The 27,144-nt window shown below is 39.4% G+C and overlaps 1 protein-coding gene and 1 pseudogene across 2 annotated transcripts; both read left to right on the top strand.

The window, feature by feature from the left end:
• The first annotated feature begins 1,659 nt into the window (after positions 1–1,659).
• On the top strand, positions 1,660–12,360 carry LOC103972770 (endoplasmic reticulum oxidoreductin-1-like; annotated as a pseudogene).
• A 175-nt stretch (positions 12,361–12,535) lies between these two features.
• On the top strand, positions 12,536–17,360 carry LOC103972771 (pentatricopeptide repeat-containing protein At5g01110-like). Of its 2 annotated transcripts, XM_065134530.1 has the most exons (4): positions 12,536–15,205; positions 15,310–15,394; positions 16,093–16,146; positions 16,830–17,360. In XM_065134530.1, exon 1 carries the CDS (start codon positions 12,725–12,727, stop codon positions 14,876–14,878), a length of 2,154 nt encoding a protein of 717 aa, XP_064990602.1. In that variant the 5' UTR covers positions 12,536–12,724; the 3' UTR covers positions 14,879–15,205; positions 15,310–15,394; positions 16,093–16,146; positions 16,830–17,360. The 2 variants fall into 2 exon arrangements, with proteins under 2 accessions (XP_064990602.1, XP_064990601.1); XM_065134529.1 differs by having other exon boundaries at positions 12,536–15,394.
• The last annotated feature ends 9,784 nt before the right edge of the window (positions 17,361–27,144 follow it).

The following is a 27,144-nucleotide window of genomic DNA, read 5'->3' as shown; positions in this document are numbered from 1 at the left end:
TCTATTCCTGCATGATAGTTTATAGAGTGTGAAACCTCATGGTCACTTCTCAGGTCATAACTGGCTTCAACAAATTTGTTACTGTTAGATGAAGTGCGGATTAAACATGTTCAAATCTTAGATAATAATAAAATGATCTAAAATTTCCAATTTATAGTTGTATTTTTATATACGTAAATAGGTAATAATTGTATTCTTTTATCAATTTCCTAAGGAATTGAAGCTTCCATTAGTGATATTAGTGAAAGAAAATAGTAACTCAGTGTTTCTAGAATTCTTACCAATAAGGAGCACAAAAATTAAGAATTTTATTGTACCTTAAGTAAAATCATTTCCCATTCCCTTAAATGGTTCATATTGCAAATATTCAATCAGATCTACCTTAATAGGTTTGAGAGCACCAAATTTAAAATAAGATCCTCGGTGCATTTAATGGGGCTAGTTCATATCTTGTTAGTGGTTTATGATGAGAACATTGTTTAGATTTAATATATATGCCAATGTAAGATAAAACGGAATTATTTATCTACCTTTCAAAGTTTAAATGTATCATAGTTAACATTTTAAAATTTGATACATCCAGTCAAATATTTAAATTTTACATCCTCCAAATATTTAGATCGTACATTCATCTTGCTCATATTAGTATTCCTTCAATAAATTACACCAATGAACTTTAAAATATTTTAGTTTTCTTTATTACTTCATTGATTTTTATTTCCTTTCTTTTTCATTGTGTTAAGTTTTCTTGTTTTCACACACTAAACTTCTATTTTGGAGAGAATATATACTTAAAATTAATTGAAAAAGCATGTGTCGCTCCTAAGCAATTCTAAGTTTTTTTGTGTTGCATATGATAGATTAATTTATAAAAACAGTGTATCGATTCAGTCCTGAGTTTTTTATACTGGAATTTTATCTGTCTTTTATGATTAGAATCTTTATGATGAATAGGTTATTTGAGTATATTTTGCATAAAGAAACTCGAAAATAAGATTAAAAAATTGATGTAATTGAGTTAGATCGGATGGAAATTTATTCATGTTCTACAAGATTCTTATTGAGAGGGAGATTTGGGGGTATATTTTTGGACAGAAACACTTAGGATTGATTAATGTACTTATATTGTTTCCAAGTATTCTTATAATTGATCGTAACTTGATTAAATTTTACTCAAATTCTGTGAGATCGACGTTCGTGATATAGATGTAGTTAATATACACCTTGATTAAGATAAGCCCAAGAGTGAGATAGTTATATTGGCTTTAATACATAGTGTAATTGCTAAATCTTAAGTTTTTAAACCGAACAGTAAAGTACCCTAAAACCAAAAAATATTACCTTTTAATATTTAGAGATAGTCTTTTTATGCTTTCTAGAATATTCTTTTTTTAAGATTCTTTAATATATATTTAAATGTATTTTTTAATATATGTGTATAAGTAATTATTATTTAAAAAAGGCATATAATGTCTTTTCCAATGTCTTGAATCGGAATCAGACCAACAAATAATCGACTAAAGAAATAGAAGATGAATATAATATTGAAATAACGAAAAAGAGAAGTAATATGCGGAAAATTATAAAAAGGGATTCTGTTTGAAAAGTATCGAAATAGAGGGTCTTTTTCCTAAAATTCGCCTAAACGGACCTCGGGCCCTCCAAAACGAAAACTGTGATTGCTCCGCCACCGGTTTTCAGTCTCTCCCCCGGCCTCCTTTCTCCCTCGACGACTTCCACTCGGAGCAATTCGGAAAACCCAACACCTCCGCCGTCGTTTTCCTCCTCCATCTGTATCGACTCTTCTGCTATGCATATATACGCCCTCTCGATCGGTACCACGCGCGATGTTTTCCATCCTCTCGTCCTCCTTCCGCGAGATCGTCATCAGCAGCAGCAATTTGAGTTCAGATGGGAAGGGGCGAGGCCACCTTCGCTGGCGATGGCGGGGGCGCGAAGAGCCGCCGGCGATGGGCCTGGGCGGCTGCCGGAGCCCTGACCGCCGTCGCGCTCGCGATCTTCGTCGGCTCCAGGAACGCCCTCGAGATCCCTGCCTCCGTTACCAATTCATGCTAATGCCCCCCGGTATGTTTCCCTGTTGGAGGTCGGCTTTTGGTGGGTTGTGGTGGCTTCTGTTGCAACTGGGGCTGATTTGGTGTGAGACGACGGTGTCGTAGGGATCGAGAAGCTACACAGGCTTGGTGGAGGATTGTTGCTGCGATTACGAGACAGCGAATTCGCTGAACGCGCAGGTGCTGCATCCGATACTACAGGATCTCGTGAAGACTCCCTTCTTTCGTTATTTCAAGGTACATTTATTTCTTGGTCCGATCCCTTGGAGTTGTGAGGGTTGATATAACGTCCTGGGTTAGTCCCATGTCAGAAATGGGTGAAAGTATGAATTGGCTTGTGCATTTTGGGTCGGAATCACCATATTTAATAGGTTACTTATCTCATCGGGTTGGATCGTGACAAATAATAGAGGAGTCGATCTATTGTTTGATAGGGTTAGGGGCTCGACCAAATGGAATTACTTATGGATGGGGCTACAGAGCACATCATAATATGAAGTCAACATTGGATGAATCTCACGTGTATGATTTGATTTTGTTAGTATGTTGGTACATACTCAACAAAGTGAATGGGTCTGTTAAATTTGATTTTGTGTTATGTTAGTACATACTCAACGAGGTGAATGGGTCTGTTAAACCGGCTGGATCGTGGCTATTGATCCATGACAACAACAATACGTAAGTGCTAATGAAACTACATTACTAGTTCTGTTGCTGCTTTATGAGATGTGTGATGTTAATTCAAAAGGAAGAACACCATGTCTTAAGCATAATTACATGTCGTCAGGACTAAAAATTGTGGAGCCTTCATTATGCTCTGGGTCGGATCATAATGCCCATTCTCATTGAATAACCAAGTCTTTGTTGGTTTTCTGCTTTGAGAATTCAATTACCACTCCTTGCAAACGTATTTGGTGGTTTTTCCTTTCTTCCGTATTAGTGAAATCTTTCACCTTATCATGGATTATGAGTTTTTTAATTGAAACTTGCCACAAATTTCATTGCAGGCTATAATTTCTTTTGAATTAAACCAATGATTTAAAAAGGTGCTCGGGCGCTTGCCTAGGCGCTCGGGCGAGGCGAGGCGAGGCCCGAGCGCCTCGCTTCACTTCCAGGCGCTCGCCCGAGCCTAGGCGCTGGGCGCTTTGGGCGAGCGCCTGGGTTAAACCAGGCGACCGAACCAGGATTTTAGGTCTAGTCCGGTCTCCAGTGCTTTAGTTGGTTCAATCGAACCAACTAAAATCGATACCAGCTGTCGTTGCCCAACCCTAACCCTGCTCGTTGCCGCTGTTGCTCTCGCTCCTGCTGCACGCCGCTGTCGCTACTCATTACCGCTGTTGCCGCTCCCCGCTCCCGCTGCTCGCCGCTCCTGCTCCCGCTGCCGCTGTCGTTGTCGCTGCTCGCCACTGCCACTGTCGCCGCTCGCTACTCCCGCTCCCGCTGCCACTATTGCCGTTGTCGCCGCTCCCGCTCCCGCTGTCGCTGTGTTACGGACAAACTTCTAAACAAGATGTTTGATGTAATGCTTATGTATGTCTGTGTCTTTTGGTATGTTCATGCTTTGCACAACTTGTAGAGGGACGACCGAAGGCTTAATAGTCCCATTTTAGTTGGATTTGGTGGCCGCTTTAGGCTTGTAAATAAAGGTTGTGTCATGTGGACACTTGTGAGAGATTTTCGATCTGTAGTAAACCATTTTGACCCTTTGTTGTGCAACTATTCAGAGCATGTAAAGTCTGCTTGTGATTTGCATTGTCTATGAAGTGTTTCCTGGAATGTTTGCTTGTGGATCCCGAGTGAGGCGTTCTCTCTAACCCGTTTTCTCTTTTGTAGGTCCTAAGGGACCATGGGAGGCTTCGGGGAGGCTGACCTATGCGGACGGACACACAAGGGTGCCGCACGACTTAGGCAAAACTAGATAAGTCCGTGACAGATGGTATCAGAACGGGACAAGCACTCATAGAAACACTTGGCATGCAAACGTGGGGGACCTAGCCGGGTTGCGTTGAGGGCAGTCAGCACACGCGCGACCGTTTGGGGGAAAAATGGGCATGGAGATATAGGGAAAAGGAGTCGCTCGGACGAGCGGACATCTGAGATTGACATTCAGAGGAATGGCCAACCCTTTACGCAAGAGGCACCACGAGAACATGCAAGCTTGGAAGTATGCAGAGTGCACAATGGTTGGGATGGCTGAGTTTGAGCTATGGCTCAACGTTGACAACTATACTTGATGGTGCTCAAGGCAAGCGAGGCGTGTGGTAAAGGATGAGGATATGCAAGGTAGAATGAGTTGCTCAGCGACCGAAAAAGTTGTGCAAAGCTCACAGAAGTGAGGGAAATTGCTAACTCGAAGAATTCGGTACTCATGTATGGGCTTGTATGCGGACGATGGAATGTTCGCGGCCATCCTAAGGCGACTGAAACTCGGCGCTATGGAGCATTGAAACTTTCTCTTCGGCATGTGAAGGATACGTCCGTAGGAGGCTGAAGTGTGCAACGAGTTCAGCATGTTGCTAGGCCTTGAGTGGTACAGCGGGGGCTATATTGACGTGGAGTTGCAATCTAGCAAGTGCGTTTACAGGAGGCAGAACAATGTACAGTTTGTTTAGCAAATCGGAGTAGTCCAAGGGGATGGTGGTCTCCGAAATGAAGAGAGATGTTGCTCCAACGAGATAATTATCTAGGAGGGATAAGTCCCGGCTCTCTAGAGGGAGAATTATGTGGGACAGACCGCACATGTTGAGGAGGAGTACCTCAACAAACAACAACTACACGAAGCTCAATGGACCGAGCAAGCGGCGAGGAGTCGTCGCATGATCTCGCTTGAGAGAATGCATTGGTGGATGCATTGCGAGATTAAGTGGGGGAGCGACCCAAAGCAACACAAATGAAGGCACACTTGAAGTCGATATGGAGATCGGACTCAAGGGATGGCTGACCCATGGAATGGTGGGCGCGAGGGCCACCATCAACTCAATGCAAAAAAGAGGAGCGGAGTAACTTGGGTGTAACTTGGTGAAGTACCCAAGCCGCATGAAGAGAGCCAGCATAGAAGATGGAACATGGAGCGGAGGCACAATTCTTTCCTTGGACAGAGGTCAAGGACATGAACTCTTGCAGAGGCAAGAGCAGGATCATATTGTTCCATAGGTCCTTCATTTTGACGGAGCAGACTCATCTTGCACAGTGCCAAGGACGAAGGGAGTTTCTGGGTATATGCACCTTACCTCGGAGAAGCATTTGATGGAGGAACTAAGGCGACTCAACTTGCGGAGGCGAAGTTGGGTTCAGAAGGCCTTGAACAATATGCCACAGTGTTGCCAGTCAAGTTGCTAGGCAGGAAGCGGTGCGCAGCGGAGATTGTGCTGGTAGGGGAAAAGGCCCGGGATTCAGACAATGGTGCACCATTTTCAGCGAAGTCGGTGGACTTCGGGAGCTACTAGGCGATGGACTGTCCTAGAGCGGTGCTTCATCTAGGTGTGACCCAAGAGTGGGTGGATGAAGGTTGATTGCCAAAGGAGCGAATAAAATCGAAGGTGAAAGAGACCCTACGATGTATTAACAGAGGCCACACATGGAGGGATCACAATCCGAGTTCATCCCACAAGGATCAGAATGCAATAGAGATGTCACCAGGAGGCGACATGGTGCAGCGGATCGTGGTGGAACGGTTCGTGGCAATGTGATACACACGACATAGTCCCGTGAGGGACTATATCATATGGAGGTATGATCGGGAGCTATTGGAAGCTGTACTTCGGTGAACAACACGACGGCAAGTAGGGCTATGGATTCAAGGAGTGAAGGCCATGGTACCGTAGAGGCGAGTCTTCTATACGTGTATCAAATTTTGCATCGGATGAAAGCCTTGGTCATCAGTATATGGGGGCTGTGTTCCACCAAGGAAAAAGTTTGAATGCATGTACCAGTGAGTCCTATGGGAGGGACTTGATCATGCAGAGGTATGATCGAAGCAGCTGGAGAGTTGGACTGCTCCAGAGCCCATATTCGCTTAAGGGACCCGACAAGTCAGAGGACAAGGTCGAGTAAGCGAACGTTGCTATCAAGGAAGCTAAGGAGGACAGAATCGGTGTAAATCCTATAACGTGATGGCAGAGGCCATGTATGAGAGTTGTAGTCTGTCTTTCCATCGACCAAAGGGAGCTGCTTGGAGAACACAGAGGTGTTGAAGTAGGGGGTCGAAAGGAGCGAGGAAGCGACGACGAGTTCAGAGGGACTTAGCTACCCAAAATCAAGCATCAGTTAGAATTGAGGTGTACTCGGAGGAGTGCCATAGAGACATATCTACTGATCGTGAAGAAAAGGGATGCAGATGCGAGGCGACGGATAGTAGGGTCATGGGCATGGCAGCGCCATGGTACCACAGAGGTGGGACTTTTGTGAAAGTCATTGATCCCTTGCTCTCATGGAGGGAGAGCGCTTGGTCGTGAAAGGGGCCGAGAAGGTGGAGCATGCAGAGGCAAACTCCAAGTACCGAGACAAGGTTGAAGGGCAGAGGCCAAGGAACTTCGTAAGACCGGTGTCAACGAGCTTCTCATTAAGATAGCCGAAAGTGAAGGACTTCGGGTCATGCAAGAGTGCACGACCAAGGAACGAAGCAGGCAGTACGCGATGCTGTACCTTTGCTACTCAATGGAGTAGGTGGCAAGGTTGATGGAGAAGACGGTACAATCCTAGAGGCGACCAAATCTATTAGAGAATTACTCCAAGTTGGGGTGAAAACTTCTTGCATTCCAGAAGTTCGATGGCATTGAGAAAGTGAATCACAATAACTAACTCAACACAAGGAGTGCAAACACTTCAAGTGCTTCAGAAGTGTGAGCAAAGAGTAGGCGAAGGCCAGTAACCAACTCGATGCATGGAGTACAACCTCGACGAAGCAGACGAAGTTGAGTAACCTTTGCCTTCTCAACTCTTAAGAGAATGGGCGAAACCGAGTACCCCAATTCTCTTATCTATCCAGCAGAGGAGCTCTGCACAGGTTCAAAGACCCTTTGAAGATAATGGAAAGCAATAGTTGTCAAATCCTCACCAACGGTGATCAGTGCTACTGAGAGTAGATTGTCCGCTTCATTTCCCAACGAAATGCCAATTGAAAGAGGAAGTGATGCGAACCTACTTGGAAGTGATAACTAAGTGAAAGAAGAGTCAATGGGCAAATTTTGTGGAGGAAGGACCCAAAACTTCAGAAGTTTGCGAGACAATGCTCGTTAAAGCTCCAACAAGCATCCACCCAGTTCAAGCAACATGAGGCATTTGAGAGACTGTCGCATAGTAAGGATGATCTTTTCCTTCATCTGGAGGATCCGCAAGAACCAACAGAGATCAACATAACTCAGCCAACCCCACACTAGAGTCGGAGTCATTGGCGAGTTGAAGCAGCATGACGGATCAAATGTTCGACTACTCAAAATCAACAACGGAGAGCAGCTGGGAGCCAGGAGGCGCATTGCAGTTGGAGCAGAAGATTAAAGACTCAGCAAAGGTAAGAAGTTGCAGTGTCGGCAAAGGCTTCGACGAGGACGTCGAAGGAATAAGTGGGGGAGAATGTCACGGACAAACTTCTAAACAGGATGTTTGATGTAATGCTTATGTATGTCCGTGTCTTTTGGTATGTTCATGCTTTGCACAACATGTAGAGGGACGGTCGAAGGCTTAATAGTCCCATTTTAGTTGGGTTTGGTGGCCGCTTTAGGCTTGTAAATAAAGGTTGTGTCATGTGGACACTTGTGAGAGATTTTTGGTCTGTAGTGGACCATTTTGACCCTTTGTTGTGTAACTATTCAGAGCTTGTAAAGTCTGTTTGTAATTTGCATTGTCTATGAAGTGTTTCCTGGAATGTTTGCTTGTGGATCCCGAGTGAGGCGTTCTCTCTAACCCGTTTTCTCTTTTGTAGGTCCTAAGGGACCATGGAAGGCTTCGGGGAGGTTGATCTATACGGACGGACACGCAAGGGTGCCACACAACTTAGGTAAAACCAGCTAAATCCATGACAGTTGCCTCCTTACACTCCCACTCTCGCTACCGCTACCGCTTCCTCTTTTCTCAGTCAGTACCCCCTTACACTCCTCTTCCTTCTTCTCCTTTTGTATACTGTTAACAGTATACTAATAATAGTATTTGTATTTATTAGATTAATAATATATTATTTTAATTTTAATACTGTTAAATAATTATATTTATTAATTATATTATATATTTTAATATTTTAGCGCTTCGCTTCGCTCGGGCGAGCGCCTAGCGTCTCGGGCGTTTTTGGACCTTGACGCTTTTTATCATCTAGCGCTTTTTAAATCACTAAATTAAACTCATCTCTCTTGGCATTCAAAGATTTTTTTTTCTTCAATGTATTGTTGTCAAGGTTGCAACAATTTGACTTGTAGCTACCTTATAAGCATTAGCTTTAAATGGATGTTGCCAAGCACCAGTCGACACAGCTCTATAGTATTCATGAGACAATTGTCTTTCATCCTCCTTTCATGCTTTCCTATACTTGTTATCCACTTGCTTTATTTAGTCATGCTTTCACCTTTCTCATAGTGTTACTAGGCTTGTATTAGGCATATTCCACCGAATTCCTAACTGTTGTATAATCCTTCTGTTTCTTTTTCTGCCTTATCCTGGATATTATTGATGGATATCTGATGTAGTTACAGATTGGAGGCTGATTTTGTGGGTAAACCTACTGTTTATTGGAATTGCATGACACATCTAACCCCGCATTGGAAGGATATCACTAACTGGTCCTTAGATGCATCAATATAGTTCAGTTATCTCTGTTGATAAATTTCGTTAAAATGGTGCATCGTGCTTTTATAGGTTTCCTATGCAACTTGGGATTTCTATAACCTTCTTCCTTTGCATACATTGCCTAAAGAACACTGGTATACTTTGGTACGGAACTAATTTGTGGCAGATATACTCAATTTTGCAGTAATTTGACAACATTTTGTATCTCCATTTTCTTATACCAAAATTTATAAGAAAACTTATGTAGCTAATTAGTATAAAATGCACATTTGATTTCATTTTGCTTGTTAGATGTTGTAATTAACTTCTTTGGCTATTTGAATGAACAAAATGGATTCCTATTTTTGCACTTAGATCTGAGCATAATAGGAAACCGTTTTTCAACCAAAACTGCTGATGTCTAATTTGGTAGACGAGCTTTGACCTCATATTTCTAGTATCTTTCTTTGATCACTTTCTACATCTGTACTTTTTTTCCGAGGAAAATGTTGTTATGCCCTACTTCGATATCTTCAAGTTTTGCAACTTGAATCTTGTTTCTTCAATAAGTTGTTTTATTGGTGGTTTGATAGGTTAAATTGTGGTGCGATTGCCCATTCTGACCTGATGATGGGATGTGCTATCTCCGAGATTGTACTGTATGCGAGTGTCCAGAAAGCGAGTTTCCAGAGCCCTTTAAGAAATCATCCAGATTGTTTTCTGCTGACGATGTGATTTGTCAGGAGGGAAAACCACAGGCTGCTGTGGATAGGACCCTTGATGATACAATTTTCAAAGGATGGATCCAGATTGACAATCCTTGGACATATGATGATGAAACTGATGATGGTACCCACCAGCTCTGGTTTACTCTTAACTTCATTTTGTTTTAGATGTTGTTGTTCTCCTCCATGGTATTTGACTTTGTGAACTTGAATCTGGTTGGTGCATTGCATTTTTCTGCAGCAGCTATGACATATGTGAATCTCCAGCTGAACCCTGAGAGATACACTGGTTATGCAGGTCCATCAGCTCAAAGGATATGGACTACTGTTTACAAGGAAAATTGTCCACAATGTTAGTCATCTGTCCTCTTTTTTTCTCTGTATCCTGGCATTTTTGTAATGTTATCTTATTTTGCTAACACCGAGATAAAGTAGAACTTATCATGTTCTGTCTGATATTAGTTACGAGTCCTTTTTTCATTATTTTTCTGTACATACTCAACTTTAATAATTGCTTGAATTAGGGAATTCCTCAACTTCTATAAAAATTTTAAGCTTCTGAAGAAACTCTCATGAATTAGATAATTCTCTGTATATAACATGAGAATGCATATTTTTCATCAACTAATTTGTTGCATTGCTCAGTTTTGGTTAAAATGTTTACATACTGAAATAAGTTTTAGCTAGTACTATATTTTTTATCTCAAAAATTTTCTTTTCCAGATCCTTCTGAAGAATGGTGCAATGAGAAGAAAGTGATGTACAAATTAATCTCTGGGTTGCATTCTTCAATTTCAGTTCACATAGCATCTGAGTATCTCCTTGATTCATCTGCCAATTTGGTATCTTTGTTTACACTTCCTTTCACGATAAGTTAGCTAGAAAAGAAAACCATTTTTCTTAATATGCTTTTTATTAGCCATGAATCTCTAATGTTCATTCTTCTGAATGAACCCAGTGGGGGCAAAATGTTCAGATGCTTTATGATCGAGTATGGAAACACCCAGATCGGGTCAGAAATTTGTATTTTATATTTCTCTTTGTTTTGCGGGCAGTGACAAAGGTAAGTCAATCTCATTTTGCTGCAATATCGGAATTAAATGATCCATATTTAGAGAGATTAGTTCATGTGTTTATGATGCTTCAGGCTGCAGATTACTTGGAACAAGCTGAATACAACACTGGCAATCATGTGGAAGATTTGAAAACTCAGTCATTGATGAGACAGCTACTCTACAATAACAAACTTCTATCTGCTTGTCCGGTACCTTTTGATGAAGTCAATATCTGGCAAGGTCAAAATGGGCCTGATCTTCTGCAGCAGATTCAGAACCAATTCAGAAACATCAGGTTTGCATTGCAAATTTGACATGTTAACCATGAGGACTTGCTTGTTAAATTAAACAAATTATTTTGTGCTGCAGTGCAATCATGAACTGTGTGGGATGTGAGAAATGCCGATTGTGGGGAAAACTTCAAGTCAATGGTCTAGCAACAGCTTTGAACGTTCTATTCTTTGTTGATGGCAAAAACAATGTAAACAAGACAGTATGCTACTTTCCTTTATTCGCCAACTTTTACTTATCTAATTTGTTTGTCTGTGTGTATATAAGGTTTTCTAGAAGCTTCAACCCCATGACATTTCTTTCTCCTGTTTGTTTGCTTATATGTTTGTTTTCTTCTTGAACTAAAAGAATTATCTTCTGCATCCTCTCAGTGGTTGAATCTATATTTAATATTTATGATTTTTAGATCTTACTCGTGGTTGCTATTGACTTATGTGATGACTGGTTTATTCTTTATCTTTCGGCCTTCTTATTTCTAAAGCATATGTTTAAACATCTTGAAAAACATGAATTATATCTCTTTAAAGGTAACCTATACTATTGTGTTTGGCAACTTGACAGTTGAGATATATTCTTTTAGGTTCTTGAATCTTTTCATGAGAGAAGCTAGTCATACTACTATTGTCTGATTATTTGATACTAGTAGTCATGGCGGAAGCTTAAACTTGGAAAAGCGTGTGGGTCAGCATATGTGGCTTCCATAGTATGAGTCTTGGAAGAGTCAATCTATAGAAAATAAATCGAAAACAAAATGGTAAATTGAACTTTAAGAAATAATCCATATATTCACTCAAAACAATTCTTTTTTAACTATTTTTTTTCCTGATATGTCTTTCTCTCTTTACCTTATGAAATGTTCCGAAGTATCTGAAGATAGATATCAAGGTACTTTCCTAATGTGTTCTGATGTCAGCTTATTGGAAATTTAGCTGCAGCTGCAACGAAATGAAGTCGTCGCACTGTTTAACCTTCTAAATCGACTCTCTCAGTCTGTAAAATTTATTCATGACATGGGACCTCTCATGGAGAAGATGGAAAGGCATGATTCTTCCCCTACAGGCAAAACTCCCTGGTAGTAATATGAATTTTCTTGGTCTAATACTGGTGAGCCTTCTCCCCTCCACTCTTGTTCTTCCAACTTATTTCACCTCACATTTCTCAACAATTTGCTCTCTTACTGACTTGCCAGGTTTTCGCAACTTCATGACGGAAGATGCAGACATGATCCTTCACTTTTTCTTTAAAGATATAAACTTGATGTTGTTGGTTTAGGAAATCATCTCTGATAGCTTTAATGAGACAATGTATATTAGTGATCAAGATGCACTATGGGATCAGGGGATGACTCCTGCTGTAATATCATAAAATAAGACTTTATGTGAAAAAAAGGAAACAAATTTGCTCAACACAATTATTCTGTATACGATTCAATTGTTCGTCTTTGGCAATGTTTTTGTATTATCATGATGTGAAAAATCTTTTACACTTTTGTGTATAGTCTTATCCTTGCAATCATATAAACAGTTTCTGTGAATCATTGGCTAATGTTCTTGATAAAAGTAATTATTCATTAATCTTTAATCATTAATGACAGGTGAGTTTGGTTCGAGATAAGAACGAATGGATATGGGGACGTGATAATTGAAGCTTATTGCACTCAACTTGGTTGTCGTGACCCAACCGGAATCTAGTCCAAGTATCGAAAGAAAGCCAGTCCATTATATTTCCATTGCAAGCCCATAAGGATAGCCAGGCTTAAGCCCATATATAGGTCTCAGGTTGACGCACAAGACGAGACGCTTGGTACGCTCTCTCTCTCTCTCCTCTCATGAAGCCCTCGATCCAAATCAAAGCCGTCACTACCGCCACCTCCTCCACTCCGACGCGTCTATCCTCCCTCTTCTCGTCCTCACCACCAATTACGCAGCCGGCCCCCGCTTCGCCATGTCGCCGCCTCCCTCCGCCCACCTTCATGTCCCGCCTCTACTGCTCCATCTGCGCGAGCCCTTGTCCGAGCCCGGCTCGCCTGCGAACATCTCCCGAACGGCCTCCGCCCGCACCTTCGCTCCTGGAGCCTCCTCTCTCGCTTCAGCTCCGCCGGCTTCGTCGCGAGCCCGGCCTCAGGCTTCCCGCCGAGACCCTCGGCACCATGATCCACTACTTCGTCCGCAATCGCCGCATCGCCGAGGCCCAGGCCCTCGTCCTCCGGCTGGTCCGCCGGCGTAGTGCCTCCCGTGCGGAGGTCGTCGCTGCGCTGGCCACCAGCTACGACTGCTGCGAGGGCCCCGGCTCGGCCGTGTTCGACCTCTTGATCCGCACCTACGTGCAGGCGAGGAAGCCGAGGGAGGCAGCGGAGGCGTTCCGCTTGTTGAAGGCCCGGGGCCTCTTTGTCTCCGTCAACGCCTGCAATTTGCTCCTTGCTGGATTGGTCCGGATGGATTGGGTCGACATGGCGAGGGACATCTATGGTGAGATCGTCGAAATGGGGGTCCATCCGAATATCTACACTTTGAACATCATGGTGAATGCCTTCTGCAAGGATAGAAGGTTTGACCAGGTAAATTCGTTCTTGTTGGAGATGGCAAAAAGAGGGATTTTTCCTGATGTTGTAACGCATAATACTTTAATTGATGCACACTGCCGCGCTGGGCATTTGGAAGAATCATTGCAATTGCTGAACTCGATGGGCGACAATGGACTAAAGCCTGATGTCGTGACTTATAATGCTGTTCTGAATGGGTTTTGCAAGAATGGTCTATATGACAAAGCAAAAGAATTGCTGGGGGAAATGTTGGATGCTGGTTTGGTGCCGAATGCTTCTACATTCAACATTTTTCTCAGTGGGTTTTGTAAGATTGGTAACACAAGCGAAGCCATGAGGATTTATGATAAGATGGTCGGTAGTGGATTTGTTCCTGATATAGTAAGCTTTAGCTCTGTGATAGACTTGTTTTCGAAGAAAGGTGATATGAATCGAGCACTTGCATATTTTGGGGACATGAAGACCATTGGCTTGGTTCCAGACAATGTCATCTACACTATGCTTATCAGTGGATTTTGTCGGATTGGTTTGATAACGGAAGCTCTGAAGATGCGTGATGAGATGGTAGATCATGGTTGTTTGCCAGATATTGTCACCTACAATACAATCTTGAATGGCATATGTAAAGAACAAAGGTTGTCGGATGCTGATAAACTTTTTCATGAGATGGTAGAAAGAGGAATTTCCCCTGACTTTTGCACTTTCACTACTCTCATTGATGGATACTGTAAGGGTGGTTTAGTGGAGAAAGCTTTAAGACTGTTTGATAAAATGCTAGAAAGCAATTTGAAACCAGACATTGTTACTTACAATAGTTTGATTGATGGTTGTTGCAAAGAAGGGAATATGGAAAGAGTAAATGAGTTGTGGGACGACACGTGTCGAAGGGGAATGCTTCCTAATCACATTACCTACAGCATTTTAATAGACAACCACTGTAGTAAAGGACAGGTGGAAGAAGCCTTTAGGTTCCTGGATGAAATGGTAGAAAATAGAATTGCACCTAATGTTGTGACATATAATTCGATTATTAAAGGTTATTGTCGGTCTGGCAATGCAAAAAAAGCTGAAAAGTTCTTAGAAAAGATGATTGATGATAGTGTCATTCCTGATATAATTACGTACAACACTCTCATTTATGGATTTGTCAAAGAAGAGAAGATGCATAAGGCTCTTCATTTGATCAATAAGATGGAGAACAAAGGGGTGCCACCTGATGTTATCTCATATAATGTAATTTTGAGTGCATTTTGTGAACAAGGGGAGATGCAAGAGGCTGATTCTGTATTTAAAAGAATGGTCAGCAGAGGAGTCCAACCTGATGGATCTACATATACAACCTTGATAAATGGTCATGTTGCAGTTGACAACTTGAAAGAGGCATTTCGTCTCCATGATGAAATGCTACAGAGAGGTTTTGTGCCTGATGATAAATTTTAGAATTCCTTTTTGTGCAGATTTGGGAGCTTTGAAAGAAAAATAGTTGTCCTTGCTGATATATTCTGTTAGGCACTAGGAATTATGGGACATGAAGTGGTTGACTTGGATGGCAGGCAGGTTACACATTCCACAGTGCCAAGATGTATGGTGCAGCTGATTATGATCATCCTAGGGTATGCACTAGCACCCTTGATGGGTACTCCATAACCTGCAAATGCTTATTGAAACCCAGGTTGGTCCTTCATTCATCTGAGTGGGTGTGTGGATGTCAAAGTCACTTCACAACCTTCTCCCTTTTACCCATATCTTACCCATATCCAAAGTAAGGTAGGTTTACTCAGCTGAGTCACTCAATTGGCTGGTCCTTTACATCCACAAGAAGATTTTTGGTCTGCAACACTGTGATAACAGTATGGTGCTACTGGTTATAGCTGTTGGTGCATTTATCAAGGGCTTAAGGATTCTGTTGGAGATGATGAGACAATATTTCATTCACGCAAGAACTTAAACCAGCAGGCAAGTGTTTTTGTCAGATACCTGTGACTTGATTAGTGAAATACTCCCTCTCTTCAAAAAAATGTTTTTTTACCAACACAAAAAGAAAATATTTTGTTGCGAATGATCAAGATGGTAAGAAATTATCCATATGTAAGATCATAATTATTGATATGGATATTTTCCACATTAAAAAAAATCTTTTGTTTCAATAGAGCCAGAATTGATTTGGATCATTCAAAGATCGAAGTTAATAGAAAGAAGGTATAAGTGAACTTCTATGGAATGGTTTCATGGGATTCAGCCAATTGTCTCCATCAAGCTTTTACTTTGTTTATAAGATGATATCAGAGGGATGCTAGGTAATGGCATCGTGGTATTCATTTTAATTTGTGAAGTATGAACAAGAAAAGAATTACATGACCTGAATGGTTAATTAAGAAGGCCTGAGAGATTTGTCTCCAGAATTCTTGGCAATGGTCATATTAATTGAAAAATTTTCAGGGAAACATTTATTGATTCGTCGCAGGTAGCAATAAGAGTCCTTGATTTAACAAGGAAATTGGTCATACTTATAAAACTGAAGATTAATCATCATTTCAAGGAGCTGGAATATTGTAACGAGTTATTGGACTTGCTGTTAATAAACATTAATGAACAGCATCTGTGAATCTTAACTTGATAGTTCACTTATTTGAGATTGCTTGTGTGGTTGTCAGGTTGCTTGTGGCTGTGAAGATGAGAAATACAAATTGGCTAACTTGCACTTATTTGTAAGTTCCCATTTCTTATTGTACAAAGCATCATTCTGGACTAATTTGACAGCAGTTTTGCTGTTTGCTGTGGTTGACGAATAGAACACTCATATTCATGTGCTAGAGCTTCAATTTTGAAATAAATGAAGTTTCAATGTAACTATAACTTGGTATTCTCATGTCAATAGTTTTACTTGGGAAATTAATCCATTTTATGAATGTAACAGATTGAGTGCAAGCCAAAGTGGTAATCAGTTTTCTTTAGGATTTTGGATAGTCATACTGGTTGGCAATGCTGGCACATGTAACAATGTACCTTGCCAAAAAGGTTTTGAAAGTGCCACTGATCCATGACATGGGTGTTGACATATGGTTAGACCAACTTTGGGCTTGTGTTATGCAGTGCAAGAGTGAGTCAACGAGCACAAATGGAAAAGAAACCATATAAAAAATGTTTGATGAAATTATTCTGTCACCTGAAAGAATTCAACATACTTGTTGCTTCTCTTTCATCCTCTTTTAGGATTTTTTTCCAAACTATGGATGAGTCTGACATAGTGAATATAATTAAACCTGGGTGCAGCTGGAGTTCTCAACCCTGTTGAGTTAAAATTAGCCCTGATGGCTTATTCATTAATGACATTGTTCTAGATGGAGCTGAATATATTTATGAACTGACAGATGCTTGTCTATTTTGACAGGAGCAGTTGGTCGGACATTTGGTAGTGCTTTGGACCTGGCGGTTTAGCCTTTACCAGAGCTTCCAATATTTGACTAACTTGCTCAGCTTCGTCAGCAGAGGGATGAGATTGCTTGGTGCATTAGGAATACGATTATGGAATATGGACTCTATTCACTCCTTTCAACCTTTTGCTTCATTAATACATATTTTCATCTTTGTTGTCTGGTTCGTTGCCATTAGACTTTGATAGCGCCCGTCCAATCCTTTTCTGGTTTGCTACATGGAGATGCTGCAGATATGATTGCTATCATCAATGCTGCAATTGTCCAGTTCTTTATTGAGTTGTAGCATCCTTGAGTTGTCTGTGTTTTAGATTGACTCCGTTTTTAAGCTTACCAAAATGGTTGATGAATGAGAGCTGTCAGTGTCATATGACTAAACTATCTTTGTCTAAGTTAGATCCAGAGTGTTCTACTTCAGTCTTAAGGTTCTTTGTACTGTCATTACTGCACAGTTCTAATATTGGAAGATTTGATGTCTGCTTAAGCTTCTTTTTGTGTTGAGAGAGGTGTTTCTTATCAGCTACAGAAAAGAATAATTCAAATAAAAATCCTTTTTAGATGTGGCTTAATGTGAAGGTTTTGTCTTTCTAAAGTTTAAATTGGTGTCTTCATTTCATTTGTATCATTGGATAATCCAGACTACTTTTGTGCTTCAGAACATTGGACTTTAGGAATAATATATGGCACAATTTGTTAGTGTCATTGGAGCAAACGTTGTACAACCTAACCTCTTTCTCTAATATTGTGCATATTGTCGTTTCTGAAAATTGATTGTCCATCGAGAATGCTTGAATTTATTATTCTGTAGACTTTATTATTCCTTTGTGTCTAGACTTTGGTGCAAAATTATGTTAGGATATATTTGATAAGGCTTCTTCAATGTTTATATCAATGAAAAATATAAGGAAATTAGTCTAATTAGTCTATTTTGAAGAGTTTAGAGATGAACGCATATCTAGAGAATTATCTTTTTATGATCCTCAGGATATCAGAATATTATCTTTTAAAAATTATATTGATTGAGTATGATATCAGAATATTTTCTTTTAAAAATTTATCTCATATAATTAGTTCTCTTAAATATCTCAATCTCTAAATTTAAAAAATATATATTGAAATCTTTATAGTTATAAAAGCAAAATATCTAATCCTATTTATCCTAACATCAACGGTAAAATCGATGGAAAATACAAATATAATAGCACGTGCATGAATGACAGGAAAATAATGAGAAAAAAAATAATTTTAACGATGGTGGTGGATGGTATTGTTGTCGGTGGTTATTCTTCTGGTGGTCAATGAGAATGACATGGTGGTTGGCCTTGTTGATGTCAATTCGAACATCGACGAGGAGGAGAAAGAGGCGACAGAGCAGTGAGGCATCTGCAGTGACACCGGAGGAGGAAAAGGAGGGAGGTGAAGCATTTGCGTCGGTGTCGCATCGCTCTATCTCCTCTTTCTCCTTCGATGTTGCTTTGCATCTACATTGGCGTCGGAGGAGGAATAAGAGGCAAGTGAGGCATTTGCATTGTTGACGACTACGAAGGAGGAAGAGATGCCTCATTTGCCTCCTCTTCTGACACGGGAGTGTCTAATTTAATACAATCTGATCATATGAACCTTGATTATGATATGGTATTGTTTTTTAGCCAACAATGATGCCTCATAATCTTCAACTCAGCCCACTCAAATATGACAGCTCATCAACAAAGTTAAAGCTGTTTCAAGGTGCTTTTTTTCATGACCAAGGAATGCATTAAAGGAGTTGGTTAGCAATTGTGAACAATTTCTTCATAATCAAGGAATGCATTAAAGGAGTTGGTTAGCAGCTGTGAATACTTAATTTCGAAATTCCCTATGCATGAAGGGTTGTTTCATGCACTAGTACTTATGTTGGTGTTTAGGGCTTAGAAAGGACTTTAGAAACTCTTTTGAAGTGCTCTAATAAACTTTGTATCTCTTGGATGCATCATTGAGTGGTGAGTCTTTTATTTTCTAGTTCTATATCCTTGTTTAATTTTCGTTGGATGGTGAACTTTCTATATCCCATTGTGATTTTAAACTTGGTGGTGAGCTACTTTTCGTTTTTATCAAAGTTGCTTTGTTAGTTCGCTCCTTTTTTATTCGACAAATTGTATTATCGATTTTTTTTCGAATTCTATTCTACTACACCCCCCCTCATTCTGCATCACACCGGTATCAAAGCTAAATGTTAGAGATCATGGTAAGGCGGAATGGAAAAGATATAGTTGGTGAAGGTAGCGACCATGAAGATGATGCTGAGACATTGAGGATGTAGCTACGAAGATTGCTACGTAGTCTACAAGAAAAGAATGAAATAATCGAAGAACTTCAAATAGACAAAACCAGCATGAAAAATAAATATAGTCCATGAATATACTTCTTGTGAAGATACACCTCCTTCTCTTCCAAGGGAGTCGAGAAGATGTCGAACAAGAAATATAGTCCAAGACAAGTGGTAGAATAAATATAACCCAAGATTGGAGATTCAAGAGTTTGAAGGTAAAATAAATGTTGATGACTTTATCGATTGACTTAATGTAGTAGAAAGAATTTTTGATTTTTATGAACCTCTAGAACAAAAGAAGGTCAAACTTGTGGCCCTTAAACTTGACGGAATGCATCTTTTTGGTGGAAAAATATGAAGAAACAAAGAGAATGTGAGGGGAAGAGTAAAATCGTGACATGGAAAAAAAATGAAAAGGGAGCTGAAGAGAAAATATTTTCCTCACAATTATAGGCAAAAGATCTTTCTCAAAATCCATGATTTCAAGCAAAAAGATCTTAGTGTGGAGGAGTACATTACAGAATTCGAGAAACTGATGATATTTTGGCAGAAGCTCTCTTGGAGTGCTCCCATAAACTCTGTATCCCTTGGATGCGTCCTTGAGTGGTGAGTTTTTTATTTTCTAGTTCTGTATCCTTGTTTAATTTTCGTTGGGTGGTGAACTTTCTGTATCCCATTATGATTTTAAACTTGGTGGTGAGTTACTTTTTGTTTTTATCAAAGTTGCTTCGTTAATTCGCTCCTTTTCTATTCGACAAGCTGTACTATCAATTTTTTTTCGAATTCTATTCTACTATACCCCCTCCCCCCCCCCATTATGCATCATACCGGTATCAGTTTGGTATCAGAGCCATGTGGAATCTCTTCCAGTATAACATCTTGAAATTCCTCTAGGATTGGTTTCATGATTTCTGGTATCTCCTTATGTTGTTTATTTTCGTCTACTACCATTAGGGCCAAAACATGACCACCCTTGTCTAATTCACATTTGCATTTACCATAAGACATAAAAGCATTAACTTCCTTTTTTGGTGGACTGATTTCGAAAGATTGTAATGGAGCTAAGATAATCTTCTTTTCATTCACTTTAAAAGAATAAGTATGTTTATAACCATCATACAACACCCTTTTATCATAATGCCATGGTCTTCCCAATAGTAAATGACAAGTATCCATAGGAGCAACATCACACCACACTTCGTCTTTATAATACTTGCCAATAGAAAATGAAACTAAACATCTTTTAGTTACCTCGATGTCATTTCCTTTTTGCAACCAACATAATTGGTATGGATGTGGATAAGGGATTGTGTCCAACTTCAGCTTTTGCACCATCTCCAAAGAAATCACGTTCTCAAAACTGTCGCTATCGATGATCACCAAGCACACCTTGCCAAGAGAAGTGTATTTAGTGTGAAACACGTTTTTTTGCACCCAAATTTCATCATCGGCCACATAAGAAACTTGCAGGCTACGTTGCAATATAATAGACAAACCATGATATGCATAAGTAACCTCTTCCTCATCTTCATCATATTTTGGTTTGTCGTAGGCTTCATCTTCTCCTCCATCACTATGATCTTCAACCAAAGTTACAATCCGCCTATTTCGATAATCTGATGTTAAAAGGAGAGTTTGTGGAACTAGAAGAGCAAACTATTGCAAGATACTTAGGAGGTATGAAATATGAGATTGCTAAAGTGGTTCAACTGCAGCCATATTGGTCTTTAAATGATATGAGCAAGTTGGCTTTAAAAGTTGAAAAGCAACAAAAGTTTGAAAAAAGTTCTCAATACAGTTCAAAAGAACGCTATATAAAATAAGAAAGTTCCAAGCCTACTGTCCAAAGCAAGGTAATATCAAAAGTATAAGAAAAGGGTGAAGAATCTGCTGGCAACAAAAAAAACACCAAATTCTACTATCCTAAGTGACCGAAAATGCTTCAAATGTTATTGTTTTGGGTAATATTGCTTTAGATTGTCCAAATAGGAGGATTGTAACTTTGGTTGAAGATCATAGTGATGGAGAAGAAGATGAAGCCGATGACAAACCAAAATATGATGAAGATGAGGAAGATGTTACTTATGCAGATCATGGTTTGTCTATTGTATTGCAACGTAGCTTGCAATTTTCTTATATGGCCGATGATGAAAGTTGGGTGCGAAAAAATATGTTTCACACTAAATGCACTTCTCTTGGCAAGGTGTGCTTGGTATGTTAGAATCAGGGTCGGTACTAAGAGGGGGGATGAATTAGTGCAGCGGATAAAAACGTCAACTTCGTCAAATCTCTCCTATGATAAAAATTGTTTCCGAGATAAAACCGATTTCGGAAACTTAACTTGAAAGCGTACGTAAATGTATTGAAGGCAGTAAGCTATTGAAGGGGTTTGCAGTAAGGTAATAGTAGGAAATAAAATGCAAACCAGAGAAGATGGGAGTTTATAGTGGTTCGGTCAATCGTGACCTACATCCACTCCTCCGATTCCTCTTCCGTCGAGGCCACCGGCACCCACTAATAATCTTGCTTTACTAGGTGAAGATTAACCTCCTTCTTACACCCATCTTCTCCTTTTACCAGGTTTAGAAGACAACCCTTACAAGCACTCACACTGCTCTTACAGAATTTTAACACTTAGAACTTGAGGAGGATTCTCACAAGGGATTTCTACAGCATTTCTTTGCTTTTAAACTCTTTATGCTTGTGTACTTTAACTAGGGATGAGAGGGATATTTATAAGCTTCAAGTTGATTCAAACTTGGAGCCTAAAAACATCTCATCTCGGGTTCCCCGAGCACAGGCGGTACCACCGCCCAGTGTCAGTTTGACTGACACTGTCCTAGGTGGTACCACCGCCCAGGTCTGGCAATACCACCGCTTGAGGCATAGTGCTGGGCGGTACCATCGCCTGGCATCTTGCCAGGGGTGGTACAACCGCCCAAATTGGCGATACCATCGCTTGACACAATCTCGAAGATTGTGCCACGACGATGAGTCTTCTTTGGGCACTATTTGGGCTTCTTATTGGGCCCAACATAGTGATTACATGGGCCTAGCTTGTCCTTAATTAGGTTGGCCCAAATCCAAGCCCAATTACGTGCTAACTATGATTCCTAAGACATATTCTAAGCTAAATACGTCTGTAAGTCTTGGTTCTTCCAGCGAGCTTCCGGCGATCTTCCAACGAACATCTAACGATTTCTTGGCAATATTCCGGCGGACTCCCGGCAAGCTCTTAGACTTCATGACGATCTTATTGGCGAGTTCCGACGAGCTTCTTGGCAAGCTCCGTGACTTCTCGGCTGGTTCTGCCAGAACCTCCGACAAATGTTCGGACTTTTGACGAACTCTCAAACTCCCAATGATGTCGCGTCCTTGACTCCGGGACTTCAGTTCGCTTCATGCCTTGCTCTCGTAGTTAATCCTGCACAGATCTAGACAATTAATACTAAGCATTAATCAAGTTGTCCGGCATGTCATTGGTCCCTCGACGCTTCGTTCGATTCTTCGGTGCATCGTCCTCTCTTGTGGCCTATTACCCAATCGGCCAGTTGACTCCGCAACTCCGATATCCTTGGTGCAATATCCGCTCTTCTTGGCCCGATGCCCGAATCCACGGCCCGAAGCCTTCTGTCGATATGTCGACCGATCCACCAGCCCGACATCCAATCTTCTGATATGTTCCTCCGGCCCAACATGATTTTTCCTGCTTTAATTATCTCATTCTAATCAAAGCATCCTGCGTCACTCAAAACGTAGATTAAAATATAAATACATATCAATTGGTTTCATCATCAAAATATGAGATTCAACAATCTCCCCCTTTTTGATGATAACAACTAATCGACGATGGAGTTAACCTTAACTCTCGGAGTTTAAACAAACTCTCTCTATCAATATGCCATATTGATAGAACCTTGAATTCAAGCCGAATTCAAGTCATTGCAAATATTCATCATGAATATTTGCAATACGTCATCATGCATAACATGATCATACTTCTCCCTCTTTGTCATCAACAAAAAGGAGAAGTTCCACTATCATGTGTTAGAAAGATATAAATTCAACTTATTGCATGAAAAACATAATATCAAGTTTTATCATCATGTAATTCGAGTATAACATCATGCTTAGAACATTCAAGCTATCAAGTTGTAGATATGCAAGGTAATAAGATAGCATGTTCTACTTCATACAAGCTAGCAAATTTAAAGATGTTCAAGAAAGCAACACTTGCTTCTTGAAATATGCAAGTTGCAAGCTAGCAATTTTTGCTTCCTTTGTAATGTTTGAGCTATCAATTTTGCTTCCGTTGCAAAGTGCAAGTTAGCATATTTTGCATCTTGAGATAGGCAAGATAGCACTTTTGGTATGTAAATTTATAGTATGCAAGCTATCAACTTTTACACATAAAAAAGTTAGCAAAATTTTACATCTTTTGAGATGTGCAAGATGGACTATTTTGCCTCTTTTTGAAATGTGTAACTTGGCAAACATTGCTTCTCTTGAGATTTGGAAGATAGCACTTCTTGCTTCCTTTTTGAGATTAGCAAGCTAGCAAGTTTGCGTTCTAGCACGTTTTGCTCCCCCTTTGTCATTATCAAAAAGAAGGGAAGACCCTTTATTTCATACATTCAAATTATGACAAAGGTATGTATCAATCTTGTTTGTGCATCATTATATATTCAAATTAAAATATATACAAATTTAAAAATCTTACATTTCATTTTTCATACATGATACCAAATAAATTAGACATCATTACGAGCATATCATGCATATTAAGCATTTATTAATATTTTGATGATGATGCCAAACATTCATCATTTAAAGCATTCATGATACACATCATATGCAATACATCATTATCATAAGTATTGCATGCATCATTACAAATTTATGAATATTTCATGCATTCATATCATCACATAAAGAATATCAAGAAGAATTAGTTAGGTGATGAGATTAATATTTCATGAATACAAGGAATTTTACATAATAAAATTTAAATTATAAACCTTAAAAGATGTCAAATAGCATATCATTGTTTATTAGAATTAGTCTTCTTTTTAGTGAATAGCAAAAAGAATAGGAGAGCAAGATCTCAATTCATGCATATCAAATCTTCAATCATCAAAATCATGATTCATCTAGAAAATTCTCCTCTTTAAATATTCAAAGAGAGATCTTAGGAGATCAAATAATAAAATATATTCAAATAAAATTTTAAGTCATGAATTTTGAAAAAGATATTCTCTTTAGTAAATCGTAAAGGAAACGTAGGAGAAAAAGATTTCAATTTATGCATAAGAACTTTTATGATTCATATTAAAAATTTTCTCAAAATGCAAGAGAATAAAAAGTAAGAAATCTTGATTCATTAAAGATTTCAATTTATAAATCTCGAGAAATCAAGATCATGATTTCGATAAAACCTATTAAATTTAAACCATCAAAATCAATTTCATGGTTCATAAAATTCATAACATAACTAGATTCATGATTTTAAATCTAATAATATATTTTCCTTTTTATGTAATACATTTTAAGTGATTGATTTCATATAAGCATGTTCTTTTCTTTCAAATCCATGCATCATTCATTAACACCAAACAAAAAGAACTTTCAAAGATCGCAAAAACTATCATACATAAGTTCGAAATATAAACTTGTTAAGCATGCTTTCAAATCATCATTACGTTTTCATTAAGACATAAAGCTTAGTTTCGTTGAATATAATGTTGAATGATTCTTAAAGATATCTAAACTTCTTTAGTTTTAATTTGTGTGATAGATTTTATATTAGTATGCTTAAATATTTGTTCTTATGTTAAAACCATGCATCAACATTTAAAACGGAAAGATAAAAAATCATCAAAATCAAAAAGTGTAACACAATTCTAAGACATATGATTTCAAATTATTACTTCAAGTCCTCATGCATAAAAATCATCAAGCATGATACAAACATTTATTATGATAAGGCATACAAGCTAAAGAAATCATTAAGCATAAAGTATATTCATCAATCATGGTTTCATTGAGCATAAGGCATTTTCAACCAAAATTATTTTGTTATTAAATATGTAATTATCATTTTCAAAATTACTAGCATGATCCTAATTTTTGTATTTTCATTTTTAAACATGCAATTTTCAAGAAAAAATAATTCTAAAAAAAATGCATCATGGAAAGCATCAAGTAATTTCAAAGTAAATTAAAGGGGTTTCGATTACCTTATCGTCGAATGACGTTAAGGCATAGTTAGCCATCTCGCCTTTGTTGAATTTCTCCTCATCTTCGGAGGAGCTCAATTCGTCCCAATTTATGTTATTCTTCTTGCGTTCAAAGCAAGTAGTTTCGTTCTTTTTGTTCTTTAATTTTTGTTTCATTAACTTTTTAAATTTTTTAGTGAGTTGTTAATGTTCACCATCACTTGAGCTTATGCTCAAGTGGTCTTTAAATGTTCTATGTCCCAAATCCTTCATGTTCTTTGGAAGGTTGTTCTCGAGTTCCCTTTTTGCTACATTGTTCATTTCGTAGGTCATTAAAGACCCAATTAGTTCTTCGAGTGGAAGGTTGTTTAGGTTTTTAACCTCTTGTATGGCCGTTACTTTAGAGTCCCAAGTTTTAGAAAGCGATCGTAAAATCTTGTTTATAAGTTCAAAATCCAAAAAACATTTGCCAAGAGCTTTTAAACCATTGACGACATCCGTAAAACGGGTGTACATGTCAACAATAGTTTCACTCGGCTTCATTCGAAAAAGCTCGAAATCATGCATTAAAAAATTAACTTTAGAATCCTTAACACTACTTGTCCCTTCGTGTGTGATTTCAAGAGTGTGCCATATGTCGAAAGCCGATTCGCAAGTAGAAACCCGATTAAACTCGATTTTGTCGAAGGCGCAAAATAAAGCATTCATAGCTCTAGCATTTAAAGAAAATGTCTTCTTCTCCAAATCATTCCAATCTTTCATTGGAAAAGAAGACATTTTAAAACCGGATTCGACAATGTGCCATAAATTCAAATCCAACAAAAATAAGAAAATTCTTATTCGAGTTTTCCAATAAGTATAGTTTGTCCCATTAAAAAAAGGAGGACGAATGAGAGAGTGACCCTCTTGATTGTTGAAAAGAGCCATTTCAATTTGGGTGTTGAACCAAATATGAAAAATGAGGCTATAATACCAATTGTTAGGATCAGGGTCGGCACTAAGAGGGGGGGGTGAATTAGTATTTTCGACGTAAAATCGATTTCAGAAACTTAACTTGAAAGCGTACGTAAATGTATTGAAGGCAGTAAGCTATTGAAGGGGTTTGCAGTAAGGTAATAGTAGGAAATAAAATGCAAACCAGAGAAGATGGGAGTTTATAGTGGTTCGGTCAATCGTGACCTACATCCACTCCTCCGATTCCTCTTCCGTCAAGGCCATCGGCATCCACTAATGATCTTGCTTTACTAGGCAAAGATCATTCTCCTTCTTACACCTCTATTCTCCTTTTACCGGGTTTAGGAGACAACTCTTACAAGTACTCACACTCTTCTTATAGAATTCTAACACTTAGAACTTGAGGAGGATTCTCATAAGGGATTTCTATAGCGTTTCTTTACTTTTAAACTCTATGTGCTTGTGTGCTTTAACCAAGGATGAGAGGGGTATTTATAGGCTTCAAGTTGATTCAAACTTGGAGCCTAAAAACATCTCATCCCAAGTTCCCCGGGCATGGGCGGTACCATCGCCTGGGGCGCAGTGCTGGGCGGTACCATCGCCCAAACTGGTGGTACCACCGCTTGGCACCCTGCCAGGGGTGGTACAATCGCCCAGACTGGCGGTACCACCGCCTGACACAGTCTTGAAGACTGTGCCACGACGGTGAGTTTTCTTGGGACACTGTTTGGGCTTCTTATTGGGCCCAACATAGTGATTACATGGGCCTAGCTGGCATCTCTTATACTAAGCCCT

Source organism: Musa acuminata, chromosome BXJ2-11 (genome assembly GCF_036884655.1).
Source record: "Musa acuminata AAA Group cultivar baxijiao chromosome BXJ2-11, Cavendish_Baxijiao_AAA, whole genome shotgun sequence".
In the NCBI taxonomy this organism is placed as follows: domain Eukaryota; kingdom Viridiplantae; phylum Streptophyta; class Magnoliopsida; order Zingiberales; family Musaceae; genus Musa; species Musa acuminata.
The sequence above is the reverse complement of the archived record's forward strand: the minus strand, read 5'-3'. Positions and strand labels throughout refer to the sequence as shown.